At 42.0% G+C, this 24,009-nt stretch overlaps 1 protein-coding gene across 1 annotated transcript; it reads right to left on the bottom strand.

Moving 5' to 3' along the window:
* Nucleotides 1-1,164: 1,164 nt before the first annotated feature.
* Nucleotides 1,165-20,045, bottom strand: nr3c1 (nuclear receptor subfamily 3, group C, member 1 (glucocorticoid receptor)). The gene is made up of 9 exons (XM_034597804.1): nt 19,711-20,045; nt 17,870-19,068; nt 6,526-6,683; nt 6,215-6,331; nt 5,805-6,086; nt 5,290-5,434; nt 3,907-4,037; nt 3,066-3,223; nt 1,165-2,706 (listed from the first exon to the last, which is right to left on the bottom strand). Exons 2-9 carry the CDS (start codon nt 19,066-19,068, stop codon nt 2,554-2,556), a joined length of 2,343 nt encoding a protein of 780 aa, XP_034453695.1. The 5' UTR covers nt 19,711-20,045; the 3' UTR covers nt 1,165-2,553.
* Between the last annotated feature and the right edge of the window lie 3,964 nt (nt 20,046-24,009).

Raw genomic sequence — 24,009 nt, 5'->3', positions numbered from 1 at the left:
GACTCAGTTTTTCTCTTTTGATACAAACACTGACAAAGTTTCAGCATCACTGGAAACAGACAAAACGGGAGTTTGGCACTGAAATAGTTCCCAGAGAATAAAGGATTCATTTTGTCTGCCTCCCAGTCAGCGGCCTGGACTCTGTCAGGTGACGGATCCTAAGTGCTTTCCAACATTGTGTTTGACTAAATACACAGACAAACAAAAACGTGCAAAAGTACTAAAAGATACAAAGACATAAAGACAAGGGGCTGACAGGGCAGAGGGGTTAAAGCAGGGGGGGTCCGGGGGGTTTTCAGCAGCTGTGGGAGGTTTACAGGTGAATGAATCTGCCAACAGCTGATCCACAACACTCTTTAGATGAGCTGTCAATCACACTAACTGTTCACAGGAATTACGCGTTTTCACTTTTTCTGAGATTTGATACCACTCCGTGTCTGTACAGTAAATACGAAGGAGAGAGGCCTTCATGATGAGGACCAGTTACTAGGCAACCAGCGAAGAGTCCAGAAAAATACCAGCTAAGAAAAGGTCTCGTCATACAAGCTCACGTAAAGCAGTGTTCTCTGTTCTGAGGTTTTGTTTTCACCCGTCTGCTTGTTGGTTTGGATGTGTTATAGGACAGGGAAGAACCCATTAAAGTCTGCGGGTCTGGATACGGGGTGGGGTGGGGTGGGGGTGGGCTGGCTTCTCAAGGGGCTTCTCAACATGTTCACTCTTTTCCCCAGGAAATATTCATGGATCTTGGTAAAAAAAAAAGGCACATTAAGGGAACAAATATCTATGAGTGTGGGAAATCAGGTGCCGCGTGATTGAATTTCAGGGGATCTGGAGGTACGTCCTCAACTAAGTGCCAGATGTGTTTTGAGGAGCTGGTAAAGTCAGACTTACTTGTTCCCCAGTTTTCAGTCCATTTACTCAGCTCAACAACTGCTCACTCCAACGTGACATTTACTGTCCAGATACGTCACTGTCGCTGATCTACTCAACTCTGCACATGATGGCAAGTCAACATATCTCCCAGAATGGTAAACCAGTCCTTCAACAAATAAAAGCAACCCAGTAATTTCCAGAATAGAAATGACAGAGTGTGGATAAAGTGTTGAAGGATCGTCAGTGGCGGAATCAAAACGGCATCTTTGTCAATTTTATAAGACAGAGTGTAAAAAGAGCTGGAAAACATGAAGGACGGCTTTTTATCAACCATTCGGAGCCATTGTAGAACGACAGAATTTTTCTGATAAATCAAAAATGACATAATCTTGCAAACATAATATATGGCCTCCAATTTCTGATTGGTAGACAGACAAATCTCATTTTCCATTATTAGTCTATTGGGGCTGGAGTTGGGTCTAAAATAAACATCAACGGGAGCTATTTCCTATTAGAGACAGTTTTAAGTTTCATCTAAACTCATATAGTAATGACTGTGCAGCACAACAGTCTCTTCACAGTCTTTTAAAGCCTTTAGCACGGAACTAAGTGCTCGAAGCGCACTTTAAACATGGAGTTAATTGTGTGGGAGGCAGGCTTTCAATATTCTTTCCTAAGAATAAGGATCAGTTCGACACACGGACGATGGACCGAGCTGCCACTTCTAAACAGAAACACACTGGAAAACAAAAACAAAAGGAAAACTTGCAACTGCATGTGATATAAAAAGTACAATCAACGTACGATGAAGGAAGACTGTGGTGGGTTAAAGATAAACACGCCTTAGACAAGTAGGAAGAAAAATGGCTAAGATGATATTTGAAGCAAACAAGGCACATATTTTTTCCCTTTTGAAATAGACCTGTGTAAACCTGGAAGAGGTTGGCTTGTGGGAGAAATCATCCTGTCAAATGTTTTTTAACAGTCCAACAGAATTGTTACGCATGTCCAAAGTATCAATCAAAGCAAAGCAGAAATATGCTTTTTAAACGACTGGAGTTCCCCCCCCCCGTTTGACTGACAAACGTTTTGTTATAACCTCCTAGAAAAACTTAAAGAGGAACGTACAGTCTAAAAGCCTACGTAAGAGCGTGTTATTAATTAAGCTTCGTTACCTTCCCAGGTAACAATGACCTGGAAAAACTGTATAAACTGTTACAATTTGAAAATGTAGAAAATACTATCAGAACCTGTACATAGATATTTGTTTCATCTATCTTAGATATCGGTTTGTATCTGAAGGTAAGAAACCTGAGACAACGTGGATGTTAGCCTATTTCTCTTGGTGATTATCTTTTATCTGACAAATATTTTCCTACTTGTTGTTAAACACTACGTCTTAGATCGCTCAACAACACAAGAACCTCTGAGCTCACTGTCTGGATTCATTTCCAGTCTATCTCTCTCTCTCCACTCTCCTCCCTCCAGACCTGTGAGCCACTGCACAAAGTTGCATAACATCATTCGCTCCTCGCCTCAGACCCTCAGTCCTTACATCGCCCCTCTCCGGAGGGGTGGAGGTGGGTGGGAATTGGGGGTAGGTGGGCGTGCGGGGTGCAGGTGGGGACGCGAGGTGACGTGGTGGGATTTTTAAGGCATCGTGTCTGTTGCGGGGCCCAGTCATCTCTGGTGAAAGAGGAGGGGTTTGACGCTCCCGGCCTTGAATTTTGGTAACTGGTTGCTGATGATCTCTGCTAGCATCTCTGGGAACTCCACACTCAGGGATTTATTCACAAAGGTGTAGAAGCAGAAGTTGAGCAGTCCTCCAACCATCTGATGACACACAGAGGATGAAGGGATTAACATCAGGACACGCACATGGCTTTGTGTGTGTGTGACGCAAAACAAAAAAACTTTGTGGATTAACAAAGGCCTGGTTTAAGTACGCAAGGGGCAGGGTGGTTATGACGATATTTGTCTCAACTTATAAACTGCTGTAAAACTGGTTCTGTGCAACTCCGACTTGTTTTTGGCAAAACAATTTCAACAACGTGAATCTTACTTTAAACAGTGATAAGATTGAACACAGGCAGTAGATCACGGTTTGAACATTAGGTGAAGAGCTGTAGACTGCAGCTGAAAACATGTAGCGCCGATGTGACACAGCGTCACCGTGTGCTGGCTCTCTGTACCTCATGCATGGAGTCGAGCAGCTTGGTGAGCTGATAGAAACGCTGCCAGTTCTGGCTGGAGTTCTCCTCACGCTTCACGATAGCTTTCCCCAGCTCCTTGATGTAGGCCATCCGAATCTCATCAAACACCGCCTGGCTCTTCAGACCGTCCTTTGGCACTGTGGCAGAGAAATCAAGGTTAACTTCTGGGACTGAGATAAGGATCTTTTGTAGTGTGCCAGCGAGGAGGTTTTTAGTGCCAATACTTCACATCAACCACGTAACAATTGCGGCTTACATTTTAAAATTACAGTAAATGTCCAAATATACAACACATTATTTCCGCGTGCACCACCATTTATATTTAGCATCACAAAGCTCTGATAGGAAACACGCCTGCCAACACACAAAGCAAGCACACCCCGATGAAAGCTGCGCACAAAGCTGAGGTGTGTTCAGCTACCTGCAATGAAATGGTTGTAAATACATCTTTCACCAGCTTGATTATAATCATTACCGCCGCTGTAATTGCTCCTGATTTGCACTACCTAGTTTTACATTTCTGTGGACAGTCAGTAAGTTTGTTAGTGAAACTGGGTGTGTGTATTTCTCTGTGTCTAACCAGGCAGGCAGTGAAGATTATTTTCTTATTTACGATAATTGCATCTCAGATAATGAGTTGGGAAAGTGCTGTGGTGGGACGTTTTCTTCCGTGCATCCATCAACATTATCCTTCAGCATCAGTGGACAGTATTGGAGTAATGGGTTTTGTAATGATTGCGTCATTACAGTGCCCCCTTTCACGTGTGATGCTGGAAGAAGGTAAATGGCAGTTCAGCAATGTGAGGGTGAAAAGTCTGACCTGTGCTGAGCAGCAGCAGGACTTTCATGCACAAATACTCTTCGTGGGAAACCTGCAGCCGCACTAACTCGGTTGAGATCTTCAGCATCATCTCACACTGGTCGGCCATGTAGGGCAGCTTCATCCGCTCCCTGGTGGAATCAGAAAAGGACAAGGGTAAACAGCACGTAAATGGTAAAATGGACTGCATTTGTATGGTGCTTTTCTAGGCTTACTGACCACTCAAAGCATTTTACTGTACAAGTCACATTCACATTCATACGTTCTAACACACACTACTGGAAAAGTCGTTGGGGAAAATTTGCGGTTCCATGTCTTGCCCGAGGACACGTCAGCATGAAGACCAGAGCCAGGGATGGAACTAGTGACCTACTGGCTAGCGGACAACCTACTCTACTTCCTGATCCACAGCCCCATGTAACAGTTTCTCTTTTAAGTAACAGCTGCTTTAAAGCGTTGCTTGTGCAGTCTAAATCAGGAAGATGAGGCAGCCTCCTGTTATACATCTACAGATGAAATGTTCAACGTATACAAACTATTTGTTGTTTGTATACGTTGCTTTTTTATTCTTTAATTTGAGGCATAAATATAGCAACACCAGTGCTGCTAGACGTGTGGCCATTATTTAGATTACAGTTGCAATCATCAGATGCAAATAAAAACAATCTATCAGCCTGAGCAAAACAATATTACTGCCCTGAGCATGTGTGATGTGCCGACTGCTAACTACACTCAGAGCGCTGTTTACAAATTGAGTCATCAAGTCTATAAAAAGGATGATGGATGATGAATACTGATGACAGCTGGCACTGTCTGATTCTTGGGATACACACCAGACACAGAGCAGAGAGCTGCTCATAGACATAAATAAACAGATGTGTGCGTCAACAGCTGGGGGAATAGAAAGTCACAGACTGTGAGATGTCACATCAGTGCTTGATTTATGTGCGGTTCAAGTGAAGACTCCATTTATCAAGCCATAGTATTGAATATCTTCTCTTTACCAAAACTGGTAATCAAGAGTAGAAACTGTTAACGGGTTTACAGTATAGTGGTGGAAGCCATTATTTGAAATTTTTTAAAGAACTACTTTATAACTATTTCTTAAATAAATATTTAATTATTTAATAATTAACTTTTATGTATTGATAGTATTAGAAATGATTGATTCTCTAAATATTTCTGTGTGTATGGGTACTTAAATAATTCTCAGGACTGGGGTAATAGAGATGATAGTGTTGCTCACAACAGGCATAACGTGACACTTTCATGCTTCACCTCTACAGGCATTAGTGAGACAGGAGGTCATTTAGAGGATACGCTTTAGGCGTTTATTTTTAACACACAAGTACACATATGAACTGTTAACTAAACAATACGTACTCATTGATGACAAGGTCGGGCGCGAAGCACAGCATGTTGCCATTACATTGTTGGTAAGACCTCCAGCCCAGACCGAAAGACATGAGGAAGAGCCATGAGCACTGCAGCAGGGTCATCTGGTCATCCAGGTGAAGGTTCCTGAAACCTGAGCCGAAGAACAGAGAGATACTTCAAATGACCATTACCACAAGGTCAGAAAGCCTGAGAGACTGTGTGTTGGTGAGGGGGACAATGAACAGTTACCAAAAACAATTCCAGTAAAAATTTTGATGAGCAATAAAATGTGATCAGCAGGTGATACTTTTAAGAAATACCAAACAAGTAGAACAGCACATATGATAAAGGGTGTCCACATGGCATTACAGAGAAAGAAGACGAATTTGGCAAATCTGAGTTCAATGTTCTAACTGAAATCTTTAAACACAGAAACACAGATTAATTTAACTGTCACATCCTTCTCTTTGCAAATTACCTTGATCTCACTGCATATAATCCTAGATTCACTGTCTACTAACCTGGCAGAGATTTGGCCCACTTGACAGCAGAGATGACCTGCCGGCCGCCCAGCCTGTTCAGGGTGGTCATGAGGCGGGTGGAGGTGTCGGGCAGGGTGCTGTCGTAGCCGGCGAAGATGGTGTCCGGCTCAATGGCCTTCAGCAGGGAAAGCATTGTGGGGACGAGTTGAGGCATGCACTTGGGTACCAGAGGGCAAGCCTCGACCGGTGGAGTTGTCGTCACCTCGGGCGGGTTGCTCAGCTGGCTGCCCTTTAAGCGGTTCAACTTCTTGGTTTTGCGTGCTGGAGAAGTGACAACAGCGGTGAACATACAGGACAGGAATACATGATGAAAAGAGAAAAGGTGAAGAGGAGACAGGAACAACCTCAATAGTTCACCATTTCACCTTAGCCATGTGGTTAATACGTACCTTCTAGGTTCATGCCTGCCATCAGACACTTCCGGAAGCGGCAGGCCGGGCAGTTCTTTCTCCTGATCTTGTCTATTATGCAGTCATTCCTCCCGGCACAAAGGTAATTATGCTGCCCTGAGGCACCAAGAAGAGCAAGATTAATGTTAGTTAACTTCAGTGCTTTGGCAAAAACTCCAGAGAAATAACTGTAATTAGCTGTACATATATCCTTCAACTTGTAATGATCATGCCATAAATCAAAACAACTCTAGCATTTGAATACACCTGTGTGACATAATGAATCAATCAACCAGGAACTGACTTCATACCTTCCACTGCTCTCTTGAAGAAGACTTTGCAGCTGCCACAGGTGAGAACGCCGTAGTGGCAGCCTGACGCCTCATCAGAGCACACTAGGCAGATTTTATGATTCCCGCTCTTTGCCTGAGCTAAGGATGTAGCGTGGCCTCCTTCCCTCGAGGTAGAACTGGAAAGCAAGGGTAAAGAGAGAAGGGAAACATCAGGGATACTTTCTCTTAAAACATAAAAAAATAGTGTTTACAAACAAATATGTAGCATTGCACATTGACCTTTACTGTCTGCTAAAACTGTTGCTTTGTAATGTTTGTAATTCAAATGGCTTCTTAGCATTTCATTCCCAAGGTGAAACATACTGTATGTTTACAGTGTGCCATTTATACTGCCTACTCCTGAAAGCATCCTCTCAGTTTCGACAGTTCAGCCGTAGTTCACACTTGCATCTCTGCACTAAAACTAGATAAACAAACTACACAGATACCCTACACATATCTTCCCATTTGCATCAATGTGTTCCTTGTGCTTGTTTTTCCTCAACTTTGCCTTCATTCCAAAATTATGAGTGAAGAAAAGTGAGTCTCACTGTGCCTGTTTGGGCCTAAATTATATGATGAGCCGTGGTCCCATCCTAAATCTAGTGGCTGTCATAAAACAGCAAGTTCTTCCTTTGATTTCAACCACAAACGTTTCCAGACATAGTTGTCGTCAGTGGTTGGAGATGCACCTTTTCAAAACCACCACTAGAGGACATCATGCTTTGCTTCAATGAATGCCCAGAGGTCCACACCCCCTTCCTAAACCAGTGGCCACAGCAACAAAAACAACGCCCACACTAAGAGGATATTGAGCCTGAGACCAGCAACAACCGAGTCACTTCTGCCAACTCAATTAAAACAAACAGGTTTATTTGCTAAGAGCTGCTCCAAACTGTGACTACAAACTGTGACTACAAACTGTGATACATGCAGATTAGACCCACAGAATCAAGTTCACTCATAGTTATGCAGTATGAGGGTGTCTCTAAAGCAGACCAGTCCCCAGTAGTCAGTGAGCGATGCACTAAAGGAAAACCTGAGTGAAACATTAAAGCATCACGTCCAGAAGCATTTAGCAGTCAGATAAAAAAACATCAGACAGAAACCTCAGAGGACTCTGTCTAACCATGACAGGCTGAGAGCTTTCTGAGCATCACTGACAACACATTGTGATCAATAACTCTGTCCATTTACCTCTTATGACTTGTATTCAATACAACTGCATGCGTGATCTATCATTTCGTGACTGACTGACTGAGCAGAAATTTAAGAAGGGGGTGAATCACACACACTTCCCTCCTGGTCCAGCTGTGAGGGTTCATACCTGGTATAAACCCTCTGAAAGGCCGGCCAATGAGCACTTTATCTGACTGCCAAGATCACATCCTGCCAAATGTTGTGAAGAACAAAAGGTTTTAATTTAAGTTTGGTAGATACAACCAAGATGTTTCATAAAGAAGCACAAAACAATAAATCTCACGGCATATTGTGTGCACAATTTATCATTGTTTAAAGTGGACAATATGATTTAAGAATATAAATATTTACAGCTGCAGCAAAAATCAAATACATATTCTTTTGGATTGGAAATTAGTTTAATTCTTTAAGTAGACACGTGAGCTCAAAGAGAACAGTTTAAAATAAATAAATAAAATTACAAATTCAGCACTCAGAGATTTGTATGTCAGGTGGTGTGAGGGATAAAATAATAGTCATCAGCCAAGTGAACTTGAAGCTGCATTATCAAAAGACAGGGAAAGGTGCCGTTCAACTTAACGGTTTTATTTTAGTCTCACCGTCATTATGAGTGTCCTCTCAAGATGCAACAAGCAGCCGATTTCAACTGTAAACCACCTTCCCAAAACCAAACCGCAGACAGAGAACTACTGACGAACACAGTAGGTTTAGGTTAAAAATAATAATGTGGCTCCTCAGTGTCTGCTCGATGTCTAAAGAAGCTTTTGTTTCCCAACATGTCATAATGCCAATAACTATTTTATACGGTACTAATTTGTCAACATTGTGTTTACAGCTTTTTCCACCCTAAAGCTGCCAATAAGGTAAATAACAGTTTTGAGTTCAAGGAAATGTTTCTAGACCAAAACACTTATGGTCATTATAGGATGGTGAACAAGTATTGATCATTAAAATATTGTGTTTAATATGTCCATATGGAGGAATCATGGTTCACAGTCTGCATTCATTTTGTTCAAATTAGCATTTATTATTAATGTTTCATTATTGTCATTTAAATTATCGGCACATCTGAGAAGCTGTTTGGATCACAGTCAACTGTCATCCATTAACAGCAGCAGCCTGTGTGAAGGTGCATACAGTAAATATAATTAATATAAAAGCTGTGCCTCTGCTATGAAGCCGGTATGCCATCTGTCATACACAGATTTATGTGGGGTTTCCTTAGCACACTGCCAATAACAGTGCACACAGAAACAAAAGCCCCTCAAGGCCCGAAAGGAGGGTGAAGTGTCCAGCAGGGTGGACGTAGGATGCTAATGAGTTGTTATGATGATGATGTCAGAGGGTGTGGGGGAGGGTAACCTGTTGTCCTTTAATGGCCCACTGGGATGTCACCAGAACAGCTTTACTAGACAGCTTTAGGCTACTGGTTCAAATCCAATTACTGCAGCTGCTTTTCCTTTCCAACAACAAAGTAAGCCTGAAATGAAGTCACCGCTATACAGTGTTTTCTCTGAACTTTATTTGAATATGTGACATGCGACAAATCAATTTGTGGAGAATGTCAAGCACAAACCAATCAAAGTTACAAAGTGATGTGGAGAGACCAAACTTCCTCTTTTAGAAACCATCTGTTGAAGTCTGCACTCGCCATCAACAGGAAGTTCTCACATTCCCTCAGAGTTCACTGTCGGTCATAACTCAGCCACAGCACTAAGGCAGAGAAACCCAAAGATGTGCCTCAACTTCAACGAGCGCAGCGCTTAAAAGTTGTGTCTGCGGGAGTGTGATCAATCAGCCAGGGCTGAAGTGAGTTGAGCCTCTTCATGCATTTACGATAATGCCAGTGGCCCAGTAGCCTGCTTAACAATTCATAATCCCCTTTTAGCTGTGAATGTCACGAGCAGCTTGGCAGGGGCCTGCTCTTCATACTGCAGCCTCTTTGTCACCTCAGATAAACAGCTGTAAGACCTATATAATTGTAAAGCCTACCTATTTGATGGTGCTTTAGATCATTTTCTGTGTGCATTTGTTTCACATCTTTGTCTACACCTATAGTTTTGACCTTCTTCAAACACAGCAACTGCAAATGAAACATCACCGAGAAAAATTATGAGTCTCTGGCTCATAATTGTTAATTATTCAATTCTTAATTGATTAAATCAATTAACTTATCTGTACAATTCAGTTTTCTTTAAAGGGGAAAATAGACAAACAGGTTTTCAGAATCATCACAACTGTTTTATTATCCCATAGTTTGAGCACACTGTAGAAACAGAGTAAGATAAAGAAGTGCATGTGACTCAGGTGAGCAAAAGCTCCACTATTTACCTGCTGTTTCAGTCAGTAAACTAACTTAGTTTGAAAAGAATAAAGTAACTCTAATGTGAGACTTGCCTGAGTTTAAACTGAGTGAATTTATCTACCTGTATCTTCCTGGGTGGTTAAATCAGTGTATGGGAAACAATGATGTAGGTTTTCTTAGTCACAGATGAAAATCTTCAAGGTCTGCCTGCCTAGCTCTAAAAATAAGATATGTACCTTCAGTATTGGTCATGCTGCTCGGTTGGGAAGCAGTGGCACTGATGCGTAGAGTATCAAATACATTGCATTTCTGGAATTTGCAGTGTAGAGTAATGTTTTACACAATTTCAGAGGTTTCCTCCTTACCTAAAATTACTATTTTACAATCATTAAAACTAACACTGTTGTCATGTTTCTTCATGAAAATAATCCACACATTGGCAGTTGCTATCTCCCCAACATGAGTAGTTTCCATCATCGTAGACGAGTTTAAATTTAATGATTTACAATGTGCATCTGTCAAAAAAAGGAATCAAAGCATAAGATTCCGACGATTCGGTCAATTTGGAACCAGTTCTTAGTTCCCATCCGTACTCACATGTGGCAAGGCCCCTAAATAAAACTGAAAATTATAGTGTACTGCTTTCCACAAAAATCTGGCTGGGTGGCTGCATGCTTTAAATCTGATTTCTTGGTTACTGCTGCTGATATGGATCGTACAAAAATCTCCTAATCTTCATCAAAACTCTGAGTATGTAGAGGAGAGCAGAGGAGGAGAAGGAAGTGTTCCTTCCCTGAGGTAAAAGCCACCAAAATAGAAAGGGGAACTGGCCTGCACGCTCTGAGTTGTGCTTGCAAGCAGAACAACAACACGGCTTCTATAAGGGAGAGGAGAGGCTGGGTTTGTTTGGCCAAAGACTGGGCTGGACTGCTCCAATACATCCACCTCCTGTGCCGTCCAATAAAAACACTCGGTATTTATACATACTGTAAGTACACTGCCATTAGTGTTACAACCTCACAAGAAATATGTAATGCTACCACAGTAAATTAATACATTCCATTGTCGATAAATTACAGAAAAAACCTAACGTAAAATGTTGCTGTTCTCCACAGATGAAAATTGGAGTTTGATCATGTCTGAGAATAGACACAAGTGGACATTTTATCAACCATTTTTAAAACCAAGGAGAAGTATTTCTCTCTGACAGTTAGTTACTTGATGAGCCGAAATATATTTGCACTCCTCATAAAATGATAACTTAGTGTTTTGCACAGCTGCATCATTGTAGAGCTGTGCACAACGCTTTGCTCTGCTGTTGTGCATTCCCTTCTTCTCTCTCTCTCTCAAGGGACATTGACCCGAACTGACCATCAGCAGAACTTTAAAATACATTAATGGTTAGGTAAGGTTTTTTTGGTAGGGTTCGGCAACTTGAACACTTGAGGCTGAAGTAAGAATTCCAGCTCTGTGATAGGACAAAGACCCCAGTCTCCAGCATGGAAGTCAGAAATAGCATATGCTTATTTTAACCACACAACCTAAAGGGCATGGAACTTTGGCACTGGACATAAACTGTGAGGTGCAGAATTTTCCCAATACAGATGCAATTACATTGGATACTGGGTTGGTCTCTCACGTTGGTTCAAAAATCTCACATAGGTGTTAAGTTAGGATGAGATCTGGTGTCTGAAGGCCATATGGGTATTTATATATGTAGCATCTACATAAGAAGTTTATTTTCTTACCGCTTAATTCCGATTTTTCCTTTAATTTGTCACCTGTCATATCATTGAGCATGAGTTTTTAAATGGACATTGTTTTGGTTCATCAGGGAGACATGTGATACTCTGGATGATGCCTCAGTAGCACTGTCTGCAAAGAGCCATGAACCTGTTTTAATAATGGCTACATCTTGGAGCCTCAAGCGGCAGCTAATGCTTGGCTTTAAACACCAGAGGAAGAAACCGAACCAAACCTATGTCTGAGCACAAGAAAAAAAGGCCCAATGGATTTGAGTTTCCATATCAGTTTCCATAAGAGGAGCTGTTAGTGGCTGTGTGTGGGTGGGAGGAGGCTTCCTGGCCTGTACAATGAATTGAAGGCTTGCTGCTGCTTCTGTTTGCATAACTGTAATGCCTTCAGCTGGATACAACTGGATGTGGGAGGAACCCATTCCCAAGTTTGACTTTGCTGACTCGACAACTGCACACAAACGTAAAAATAACATCACAAACAACACACTGAATGATCTGTAGCCACTTAACCTCAATTTGGGGGATTTCTGTAAACCTATTCAGTGTCATAAACAGAACAAACAAATACAGAAAAGGCAAGACTGTGGTTACAAGGGAATGCGATAATAACGCAAAAGTGACTGGAATGGCTGGCATTTGATCTGGTCCGTTCACTCGGCGCCAGCTGTGGAGAGGCGGGAGGGAAAGTAGGTCAGGAGAGTGAGAGTTTCACGGCAGCACTCTACGGTCTGCCTGCCTGCCACTGTGCTGCTCATGCCACAACCGCACGCATACACAGGCACACACCTACACACATGCATAATACACAGAGTCGAAAGACTTGCATGTCACATACACACACACAAGCAATATCATAAAAGGTTATTTACAGCTGCGGAAAGCTTCTGCTGACAAACAAGGTCTCTGCCCTTGGTTACAGGAAACAAGAGCAAGGGGATGATAAAGAGAAAGAGAGAGCGGATAGAGAGCGGATAGAGAAGGTGAGACAGAGGTGTGGTGGGTGTGCCAGAGCAAGACTGCACTGAATAAACTTTGACCAAACATTACTCAAAGTACACAGAGCCAAGACTGAGAGCAGGGTCTATTTATACGCTAAATATAAGCTTTAAATATATATTATATATGTGTGGATGTATATATAGACATATATAAAGTTGCATCAAACCAGGCTCCAAATCAAAGCTGACAACTGTGACATTTTTACTTTACCAGCACAAGTGTACCATATGGTGTGGTCGTTCTTAACACTGCAATAGTTTTACAAGGCTCCGTGTTATAAACTGAGACAGAACAATAACCCAGCAAATATCTAGCTCTACTATTAAGATCATAAAAAAGGTCATAAAAAAGTCCTTTCAATGAAAATCAAGTTTTACCCTTTGCACAAGTCAATATGATTTGTATATGTTACATAGAAAATTTGCTGCCAACAACATGGCTCAGTATTTTCCAACTTGGAGGTGCAGAGAACCAATGATGGGAGAAGTCAGAAAACAGTTTTAAAGCGACACAGGGATTGTGGAGAGTGTATTACCTCTGCCAAGGAGGTTGTCACCCATGTCTGTTTATTTATTTTTTTGTCTTTTGGTTTATTTCTGAGCAGGATTATGCAAAAACTACTAAAGCGATATCCACCACACTTAGCGGAGGGAAGGGACCTGGGAAGAACTCATTCGATTTTGGTGCAGATTTGGATTAAAGGGTGGATCTAGGATTATTTGTTCACTTTCTTTAACTATATTTCGTTAAAAACTATTCGTTATGGTTAACAGACCACTTCCGTATTTCTTTGAGAGAGAGAGAGAGAGAGAGAGAGAGAGAGAGAGAGAGAGAGAGAGAGAGAGAGAGAGAGAGAGAGAGAGAGAGAGAGGCTGAAGTTCATATTTTATATATTTTGTAAATCTGTAAAGAACAAACAGTTTCCACCTGGGATCAATAAAGTATATCTGATTCTGAAGTTATGAACCAATCTATGGCCATGAAATAAAATCCAGGAAAGCTTAGCTGATCTTTTGTCTGTGACAAGCCTGAGCTGTATGTTACTCACCCACATGCTCCTATAGATAAACAAGACTGCTGTGTCAGCATGAGAGATGAAAACAGCTCTGTTCAGTGAGCCAGTTTTGCAGACAACTTTTCTCTAGTGCACACAATTGTGTCAAAGGCCTCCAAGTAACTCCAGTAACATTATTATTATTATGGTCCACGGTGTTTGCGTATTTATCAAAGGACCCCGAGGAGCACAATGTGGCATCCATAAGCACCAGCTGAGGGTCAAACAGCCGACTGCTCATTTAACTCCAACCAGCCTGTTTATTGTATTAACTTTTCATTATAATAACACCATCTTGATTTACAAATTGCGTTTCCCTATGCACATACATTTTACAATCCCTCTTCTCCAAAAACATTGAGAGCATGATGACGTAGAAACTTGCCATCCTCGTTAGATTGGCTTCTTGGGAAAAGACAGATGGACGCAACTTGGTGATGGCGCAGTAAACATTAAGGTCAGCTGAATTAACTGTATTTTCAATATAATGTAATGAATGAACAAATTAATGAATTCTCTTTATTGACATTGCGCTTTTCACATCAGAGCTATCTCTAAGACACATTGCAAACACACGGAAACAGGCCACGTTGTCAAGGTAACTGGCCGCCTCATATGAGTAAAATGTTGCTGTGCCTCAGACTCAGTCATTTTACACATTAAAATGTCTTACAATGCTTTTTTGGCTATTGAGCAAGTATGTAAACTAATGCCCCAAATCATGTGTAATAAGCTTTTACGATCAGAATGTTTTCACTGGGGGATATGCCTCCAGAATCCCTTGGTTAGCTCCTCCATATCCTTGTGGAAAACCCTGGCAAAGACTAAAGTCAGCCACAGGATATATGGCTAAGCCACAACATCTGACTCACAGACTGAACTATGGGCCGGGCCAATCATAGGCGGAGGAGGAAATAGCACAGTAAAAACAAAGGTTACATAATGCAGTCCAATGAAATGAGCTGTCATGCTATCTACCAGAAGATTTATAAATTTATTTATTAATCATGTTAACCTAATTTTCCTCCATTCACTGCAGCTCAATGTTAATTGGGTATTCAATGAGGGTGTGTAGTTCCTAAAATGGAAACAAAGCAGATCATTTCTCGAGGCGAAGCATTCTCCATTGTGAATCACACAACAAAACTGAGTCATAATTGTGATGCAACAAATAACCAGCATATGTTTGGAAAACAAAAGCACTGCGAGACAACTGCTGACATTAGAAGACCTGCAAAATGCAAATCAGCAAACTATAAGGCGAAGGCAGATCAGGAACTCGTGGCGTGCAAGCTTTTCTAGGCCTGACACAGCAGGAAGCAGAAGCAGCACGACTGCCTGAGAAGCTGGATGAACCTAGTGACCTGATGCCAACCGCTTTAGCCGCCAAAACTCAGGGTTCAGCTACATTCACAGCACTGAATGTTAGACAGGTTGAGGCAGAGTCAAGTTTACACACCAATAAGCCATAACCAAAGAGCCACACAACCACACTAAATTATCGTGTCATGTCACGTGAATAGATATAATCCTATGCTTAGAAACACACAAACACACACGTTTAAATAACAAAAATTCTGCGTCATCCGAGCCGCACGGGGAATGGAAATCAAGTGCATCTCGTGTCTCTCCGCACGTGTTCACGGTCACCAGGCATTAGGATGACTGTCAGACAAGATACAAACAATACAAACAGAATACCGGTATGCCCGCATTACATGACACACTCGTACGTGCCAGTCTTTCAACTGACCACTCCCTGTCAGATGCAGAGAATGAGATAGGTGTAAATGTGGAAGAGACACAAACAAAAATGCTGCAAGACGCGCGATTCGGTCAAACGTCTTAGACCTTCTACTGAGCTGCTTCACAACTGGGCCCCATAGCCACATTCACAGCTGGACCCATTAAACAAGACAGGGCGGCAAAAAGTCTTAACAGTACAAAAGACACTTTGTGGGGCCGGGTGGAGTCCAAACACTGGGGCAGGACTCTAGATTCTTCTGAATGGGAGCTCACTGGAAGCAATCACAGCAGAAATTAACATTCAGCAAAATCACGTGAGTAACACGAAGCAGGACAAGCAGCCATTTTCACTCTTCTCTGCGGAGCATGAATTTCCTTCTTACAGCACAAGCCAACTGTTCTTTAAAGGCCACAATCCATTTATCCTTATTGTTGAATGAACTGTCTCCCCTGCTCCTCGAGGAAAGATCTGCTTCAAGTGGAGAAAGTGCATCTCTCAGGTTTGCTGGAAGAACTGAAGAGATCTGCCCAAAACGACCTCTTTAACCCCACACTGAGAGGATTCTTCTGTGAGACAAGGCCAACAGGCTATGAAACTACACAGTTGAAGAGACACAAAGATTAAAAAAATAAATACGCAATCTTGGTTACAAGGAAATCTGTTGATGACACAGAGAAGCTGGGGCATGTGATAAACATGCACATTAATGTACAAGCTTGTCCAGTCTGAGAGAAAAAAGATTAATTGTCTGTGATGGCTAAAAGTGGAATTCCCCTGTTTTTTTTAGAGCATATCTTTGCTACAGCCACGTCCTGTGCAGGACATGAACCAGTCTCACAAAGCAGAATCAGTGGGTTAGCTGTCATAAAGGTCAACCCAGGCCTTTTAGCATTTTAATTTCATGAAGATCTGTTGATTCTAAATTGAGCTGTTTTACTTGGTAACAAGCTCCACAAACCAAACCGGCACAGAACATGTTTTGTTCAAGATTATCAAACCATAAAATGTCCACCTACTCATTCATCAACTGAAGGGGAAAATAGCGTCATCATTCCGACAGAAGATGTGGATAAAAACACCAGGCTCTCTTTAAGGTGCCAACAAACATAGTGACATATTTATAGAGCATAGAATGATTTTTCTTTCCATTATATTGGAAATAGTGTAAAGGCCAAAGTGTTTTGGCTGCAAAGCAATACTTTAAATAATTGTAGTTATTGCATCTCCATTCCCATATACACCCCAGTTCTCCTTGACATGTCGAACACTTAATATGATTCAACATGAATTTATAGACAGTTAAAGAAATATTGGCATTAGATGAATGTATCACTTTCTATAACTTCTATAGATTTTTGCTAAATGTTTTCATTTATTGACTCTTTACTATTTGTCACGGCAATGTCCTGATTTACTGACATGGATCAATATTTTCCATCTGTATTGAATATCCTGAGCTTTATCTGATGCCTCGCAATGACTCCGTCACTCCTTTTTGTATGTGTCGCCAACTTTGTGAGAACAGTTTTCCAGAATCACCAATGTTTGATTTGTGAACCGAGATAAGATAACGACTAAGTTGCACTATAAACAACAGAAGTAGGGTGTACAACCTAGATGTTTTGAAGCCCATGGCATTTTTAAAGAGATTGGTCTCTGGTATATGAAGCCCAATCTCGTTCTGACCCTTTGTTACAGGAGCTGTCAGAGAAACAATTATAACAATGAAACCATTTCCTCATAAACAGGTTATGAGCGGGTGGACCCAAATTGGGTTAAGCAAACACACAGCTGCCAGAAGTTTTAATTAATGTCAGTGTGAATCAGTGAACCCACCACTTCTTCATGTTGACATTTCACAGGTGAACTGTATTTCTAAAGGCAAGTAGCTAAAAATGGAAATCAAACATCAGCATTGTATTCATGCTGAGCATAAAGAAAGACTGTCGTGGACACTCCTTTATCCATGGAAGCTACAGAAAAAGTTAGGAACATGTGATACACAATGTATAAAGACCTTCAAAATTAGTCTGACTGGAAAACTTGGGAGGGACTTTCCAAATGAAAACTGCTTTCTGTCCAACAGTAAAAAAGCCCCAAGTGTCCCATATGAAATGACATGAACAGATCACATTGAATGAGGATTAAATACAACATAACTGGGATCAACAGGGAAATATATTAACTGAAGTCAGTCAGGCCAAAATGAAAGGTCAGGGTCAGACTCCCCTTTTCATGCTGTGAATATATTTATTTCTTACCTTGCAAAGCTGGTAAGGAAGGAGGGAGAGCTTGAGAAAGACTCGCTGGCCCTCTGCATCAGTGAGTTGTCCGCAAGACCCTGGCCCCTGTTCCAGGCTCCACTGATGGTCGTCACTGGGAGATACAGTTTTGACACTGCCTTCTGTTCCTTCATCTGCTGAGCTTCACTGCTTCTGGGGGTGACCCCAAAGTGGTAGCTCTGTCCTCCTGAAGTGCTGACCCCACAGATGGAAATGGGGCTAGAGCTGGACAGGCCTGTGGAGGACGTGCCACTCATTTGGCAGTAACTCTGGCCGGTAGACATCTTCTCCTGTTTGATCACACCTGGGGTGCAGAGCTGAATGAGGCTAGTATCTTTTTCTTTCTTCACCAATGCAGACAAAGTGGTTGTAGACGTTTGGAGGGAGGCTGTGGATATGCTAGGGCTGGACTGATCTGGACTTGTCATAATGCTGCCGTTGAGAGCGACAGAGACTGCCCCACTGCCATTACCACTCTCGACCACGGCTGGCTTAATGTCCCTCTCCGAGCCAACATCTCCAAGCAGAGAATCATCTGCCAGAGTGGACAGGAAAGCATCATCACCTACGTAAAAGTCTGAGGGGGACCCAGTCAGCTCAAAGTCTTGGAGCAGATCCAGAGTGTTATCACTGAACAACTTTTGGTTCACGTCCACATCTTTCCCCATGTGATCAAAAGCATGATCGAGGTCAATAGGATCCTGGTCTCCTTTATCCATTGAGAAATCCTCTGTTTTCATGGCAAAAAAGTTTGGATCTGATCCCCCAATAAGAGAATCCATGGAGGACTGGGTAATGTCTAGTATAGTGGCCTGCAACTGGGGCAAATTGTCCCCCAAGTTTTGACGCCCAAACGTCTGTGTCTGGGGCAACTGCTGCTTAGACTTCTGATCTTTGGTCAGGCCCCAGGGCTCTGGGATTTCCAACAGGGGGCCGAGTGTGGCAGTGACAGAGATGGGGGTGAGCTCCTCTGGAAGGGGGCTGTTGCTGAGGCCGTTAGGTACCTGTCCTGGCTGCATCAAAGGGCTGGATGGATATATGGTGGCTGAGGTGATGGATATAGCAGTGTGAGGAGCCACTTTCAACAGACCTCCCTCCTCAGGGCTTTCAGTGTAGACAAGTTTGCTTAGATGGTCATCTCTTCTATATATTATCTTCTTCACGCCACATTTTTCCATCTTATTATTGTGGTGGGGAAACAGGCACACAGCATTAATAACAGGTGAGGATAGCAAACACGTTAAAACACACAAAAAAGAGGGGTTAGTAGACGTGCTAAAGAGCTAGCATTACTATATTACAATGCAACTTAAAACACTTTATGGCTGTGCACATGCAAAGCGCAGGCACTTAACTTTAAGTCACTGGAAAGCGTGTAAAGTTGTCAAGCATGCCCACCCCCCTACTGCACGCTCATGATAGCTAACGCAGCTAACGGCAGCTAACTGCGGTAGCTAGTCCTACTACTAAACTGTTAGCATGAGCGCATAGACCGCCGCGTCCACCGTGCACCGTGTGCTGAATAAAAACACACACATCCCGGGTTCGAGCACACGTCACCTACAGAGAGCCGCGATGTTTACACGAGTCTATCACAGCATGCTAACCTTGTTTGTTGCTAACGGCTGACATGCTAGGTAGCAATGTGGCTAACAGCTAATGTGGCTACGTGCACACATTCACATTTGACAGTAATGTTAGCCTGCGAGCTAAAACAGCCACTATAACTGCGTGTTTAGCGTCAAATGTGCAACAATGCATCGGCGACAGTTGGCTAAATACACATGTCGAGTGAAATGTGGCTAAAAGCGGATATTTACCCTTGAAATGGCTGGTTGGTGCGCGTCCACAGGTCGTTTGTCAACATTGTTTTGGTTGAGAGTGGCAGCCCACAGCACGCAACACCGACTCAATGTTTGTTAACGTGTCTGCTCCGCGCGCGGTGTCCTCCCTGCATGCCCGGGGACCAAACGACGAAAACCCCGCGAGCTGCGAGCGGTGACGAGCCCTCTCGGTCCTCCGCTCCGACCTGGCCGCGAATTGACATGCAAACCGCGTTAAACTGGCGGAGCTATGTTGACACGCAGCTAGCCATTAGGAAAGTAGGCGCTAACCTCCAGGAAAAACATTGCCTACAAAATGGAGAATGGAGCGAGTCTCAGCCCCCGTGGGTGAGCTGTTTACAACACGCAGCGCCACCTGCCGACCGAGCCCGCTCACCGCAGCTGCTTAATGAGCCTGAGCCCAAGAGCAAACACTCCAAAGTGGGAAAGTATTAAATAGTGTTTGTTACGTTTTTCTCTGGTGCCATACGATTGTGATCAAAGTGATTGTATCAACAGATAACATGAATCGGTCCGACTTAAAATTCTGCACAAATATACACTTCAATGTCATTGGTTATACACTTTTCATATTAATTTTAATTAAAGAACTCCAGAATATACTTACTACTTGGTGAACAATGTAAAATATTACTTACATGGACACTGTTGAAAATACATAGTTTTTTCTGCCTATTGTGATAACAGCAGTGCTCTCACTCCTCATACTCTTGTTGGGATTTGAAAAAAAAAAAAGAGTCAGAAATCACAGAGAAAACTCAATTAACCGACTACAAAGCCGAGATTAGGATAAGATATGTTTTCACATTGAGTTCAGGCCAAGTGTGCATTAGAAATGAGGTCATGGTGCTGATAAAGCATGTGCCTGTCAGCAGCTGTTAATGGAGTATTTCACATTCACGCGGACAGACCTCTTTAAATACAGTCTATGATTCAGACAGCTAGACAGTGGGCAGTATGAGAAATTATGAATGAAAAGAATACAAGGCCAGGCAGTGGAAGTGAATGATGCACTGCAGGACCTCGTATAACACACTACAAAATAAATCTATAGAGAGGTCCAAACAATTATTACATAGATCTGTTGCAATTCATAGCTAAAGTGGATGGAGGTACTTGATAGTTCACACTTCATTTTTCCTATTAATTATTGTGCTGCCCCACAGGGCCTCAAGAGGACACCCAGTGTCACTGAATGGGATGCATCGGTTAATTAGGCTATTAGAAGTGACCTGTAATTAATGAGTCACCTTTTCATCGTACTATTTAAATGCACATTTTGAGTTGTTTAAGGCAAGTAGGCCAAACATTTGAATGAAACGGAAAGAGAGGTCAGAGTTTTTTTTTTTTTTTGTATCACTATTAATTTATGATTTAGTCTGCAAAGGACAAATAACATTTTGTTACTTGAGAGATGCCAGTTCACACGTCTGCCTCTTCTGTCAGGCAGGATAAGTAGAATAACACAATTTTCCATAAGACAGAACACTCACAAGCTTATCTGTAAAACTACACACCGGGGGAACAATGTTTGGTGACCAGAATTGTAAATATATTGATGAATATTTCATCATAATGTTGGTCAATATTTTGAATCTGTCAGATGCATTTAGACATGCAACACAACCTCACCTGCCTCTAAATGTCGTCATTGGCCTCTAACCTTGAAGAGGCCTATTAGTGCGTTGTGCTGCGGCTCCAATTGCGTAAACTGGAATGAGCTGGAAACATGAAACTTGGACCAATAACTGGACATGATGTGCAAACATGAGATCAAACAGCCACATGGTGGCGCTAGAATTAATGCCCTATGCCAACATATTGGAAAGGCCACAGAGTCTGATTGACTTGAACTTTAACTCACAAGTCCAGAAATGTGCTCAGTAAAAAGAACCCCTAGACGTTAGAATCTGATGGGCAGAGTTGAACCAGTTTTGGTGATGTTACGTCTTTCTCAGGTGCCATATGATTGTGAGAATAGTGCTTTTATCAACAGACATTAAAGTAAAAAGTTTGAACAGGTTGGCTCCCAACAACATGAGTCTGTCTGACTTAAGATTCTGCACAAATATGCACTTCAATGACATTGGTTCTACACTTTTGGTATTTAAAAATCTAACAATCTAAATCAGGCCAAAACAAAAGTCTCAGCATCATAACAGCACCTTCCATTACTACTATCCTTGTTCTCTTTCCATAACCATTCCATTAACTCCAGTCAAATTATTTAATTTATCTAAGTTTTCTTGTGGTAAAATATTAATATTTTTTTTATAATCAAACAGCTCCAGAATACAGTATATTCACTGAATGGTGAACAAGATAAGATGTTACTTACTGTTGAAGATGATTTTTTTCTCCCTATTGTGATAACAGCTGTGTTCTCTCTCCACACACTCTTTTTTTGAACAGAATTAAACGGGCTGATATGACTTTGCTTTGTCAGACCTGAAACCCACTCACATCTGCACTAAGCTTGAATTTCGGGTGTTTGAACACAAATTTTGTAAGTTGGCCAGAACCCATTAAATATCCACTTGTGGTTACATTATCTTTGTATTTTTTGCTCAAGCCATGCTGCACTTTACAATGAGAGCAAGAGCTCGCAAAAATTGTCATTTTAATGTGACAGAAACATACAGATTTTTCTTACGTCACGCTAGCGTCCATATTGTTTTACATTACTCATGCTGAAGTTGCATGAAATTCAACTCTATTCAAAACATAGGCTCTAAGCTGGCAGTACATATTGCACAGGCAGGAAATAAAACAAAGAGGCAGGGAAATAGGCTCTAATAGGAGGATGAGTGAGATGAATTAGAAGCAGGGTTTATTGCACATATGGGAGTAGAATCATCCCCAAGCAGGGACTATAGGTAATAAACTCCAAGTCATGCTGTTATACAAAGCCAACACACAACCAATATGAGAATTTAGAAACCAAATCCCTCAGCGTAAACTACACCAAATGATATTAGATATTATTTCTTAGGTGCCCACTTAAATGTTACGATCACTTCACCCTGAAAACTTTACAATATCCTTTATAGTATACGCTGTAAAATCCAGCATCACAGAAAAGCAGATCACTGGTATGTTCACTGTCGCTCTAAATCCCCACTGTTTGAATCCCACTCAGTCCCCCGTGGCTGCTTAGCAACCCCTCTCCAGCACAATATACTCCGAATTAGCAGGGTAGAGCGTGACCGCTGCCTCCTCAAAACCAAGAGTCAAGGGTGCTCTCCCATCATCAACGCCTTCTCTCACTCAGCACTGCAGCAATGAAAAGCCTCTGATTTATGACAGGCTTGCTTCACATCACACACACACACACACACACACACACACACAAACACACACACACACACACACACACACACACACACACACACACACACACACAAACAAGCTGAAAAGCAAACAAACAAAGGATACACAGAACAATGTGGCTGTTGTCTGCCTGTCATGTGGACAGTGGACATAAGGTACCTGATACCTCTTATATATGAGACAAACCACCCAATCAGTACAAAAGCAGTCCACAATCATATTGAATTAATATTTACAATTCACTCCCTCATTGGTTGTATGTACCTTATAAACACATCTAGCTCATATGACCTAGATGATGACAAGCATTGTCAAGATGCAAATTCAGCCTCGCGTCTCACTTCCACCAAACTGGATTTTCCGCCCCACAGTGCTCGGCATCACTTTGGAGTATATGATGGCTCTATGACAAATTCAGTGAGCAGGCCCTGAGCAAAAATACAAGTCCCAAACCCCTGTCCTCCTGCTGTACTGTAATCCAGAATGAAATGACTCGGTTGAGAGGAATTTGTGAGTTTTCTCCCCCCTCCTTGTTAAAGGTGGGAGGGGGGGTTAGCCAAATGCACTAAAGTATTATGCATTAAAAGATTAAAAGACACATGGGGATGAAAATCAGTGAATTGTTTTATTTCTTTAAAATAGCACAGAGAGAGCGAGTGTGTGTGTGTGTGTGTGTGTGTGTGTGTGTGTGTGTGTGTGTGTGTGTGTGTGTGTGTGTGTGTGTGTGTGTGTGTGGTGGGCTGAGATCTGTCCGTGGTGCTGAAGTCAGAATTCACTCAGTCAAATCGATGAGGAAAGGATCACTTTTCATATTCAGTCACAGTGTTCCTGCTCATAGAGGTGATACTGTTGACTAAAGGCTCAGAGGACGCACAAGAGGGAAACTGTCATTTTTAAATTTCAGTTTATTTCCTTTAATATTTGAGTTCCTGTTGGAGAGTTAAG

Source organism: Hippoglossus hippoglossus, chromosome 10, assembly GCF_009819705.1.
Source record: "Hippoglossus hippoglossus isolate fHipHip1 chromosome 10, fHipHip1.pri, whole genome shotgun sequence".
Lineage (NCBI taxonomy): Eukaryota > Metazoa > Chordata > Actinopteri > Pleuronectiformes > Pleuronectidae > Hippoglossus > Hippoglossus hippoglossus.
This window is presented reverse-complemented; position numbering and strand designations above follow the sequence as displayed.

What these genes read in the sequence shown, in the direction of transcription:
- nr3c1 (XM_034597804.1), bottom strand. Translation starts at nt 19,068, where the DNA reads ATGGAAAAATGTGGCGTGAAGAAGATAATATATAGAAGAGATGACCAT. An exon ending in TTCCTTACCAGCTTTGCAAG is followed by an intron (nt 6,684 to 17,869) that starts GTAAGAAATAAA and finishes CTTGCTTTCCAG; the next exon opens with TTCTACCTCGAGGGAAGGAG. An exon ending in CCTGCTGCTGCTCAGCACAG is followed by an intron (nt 3,224 to 3,906) that starts GTCAGACTTTTC and finishes TCTCTGCCACAG; the next exon opens with TGCCAAAGGACGGTCTGAAG.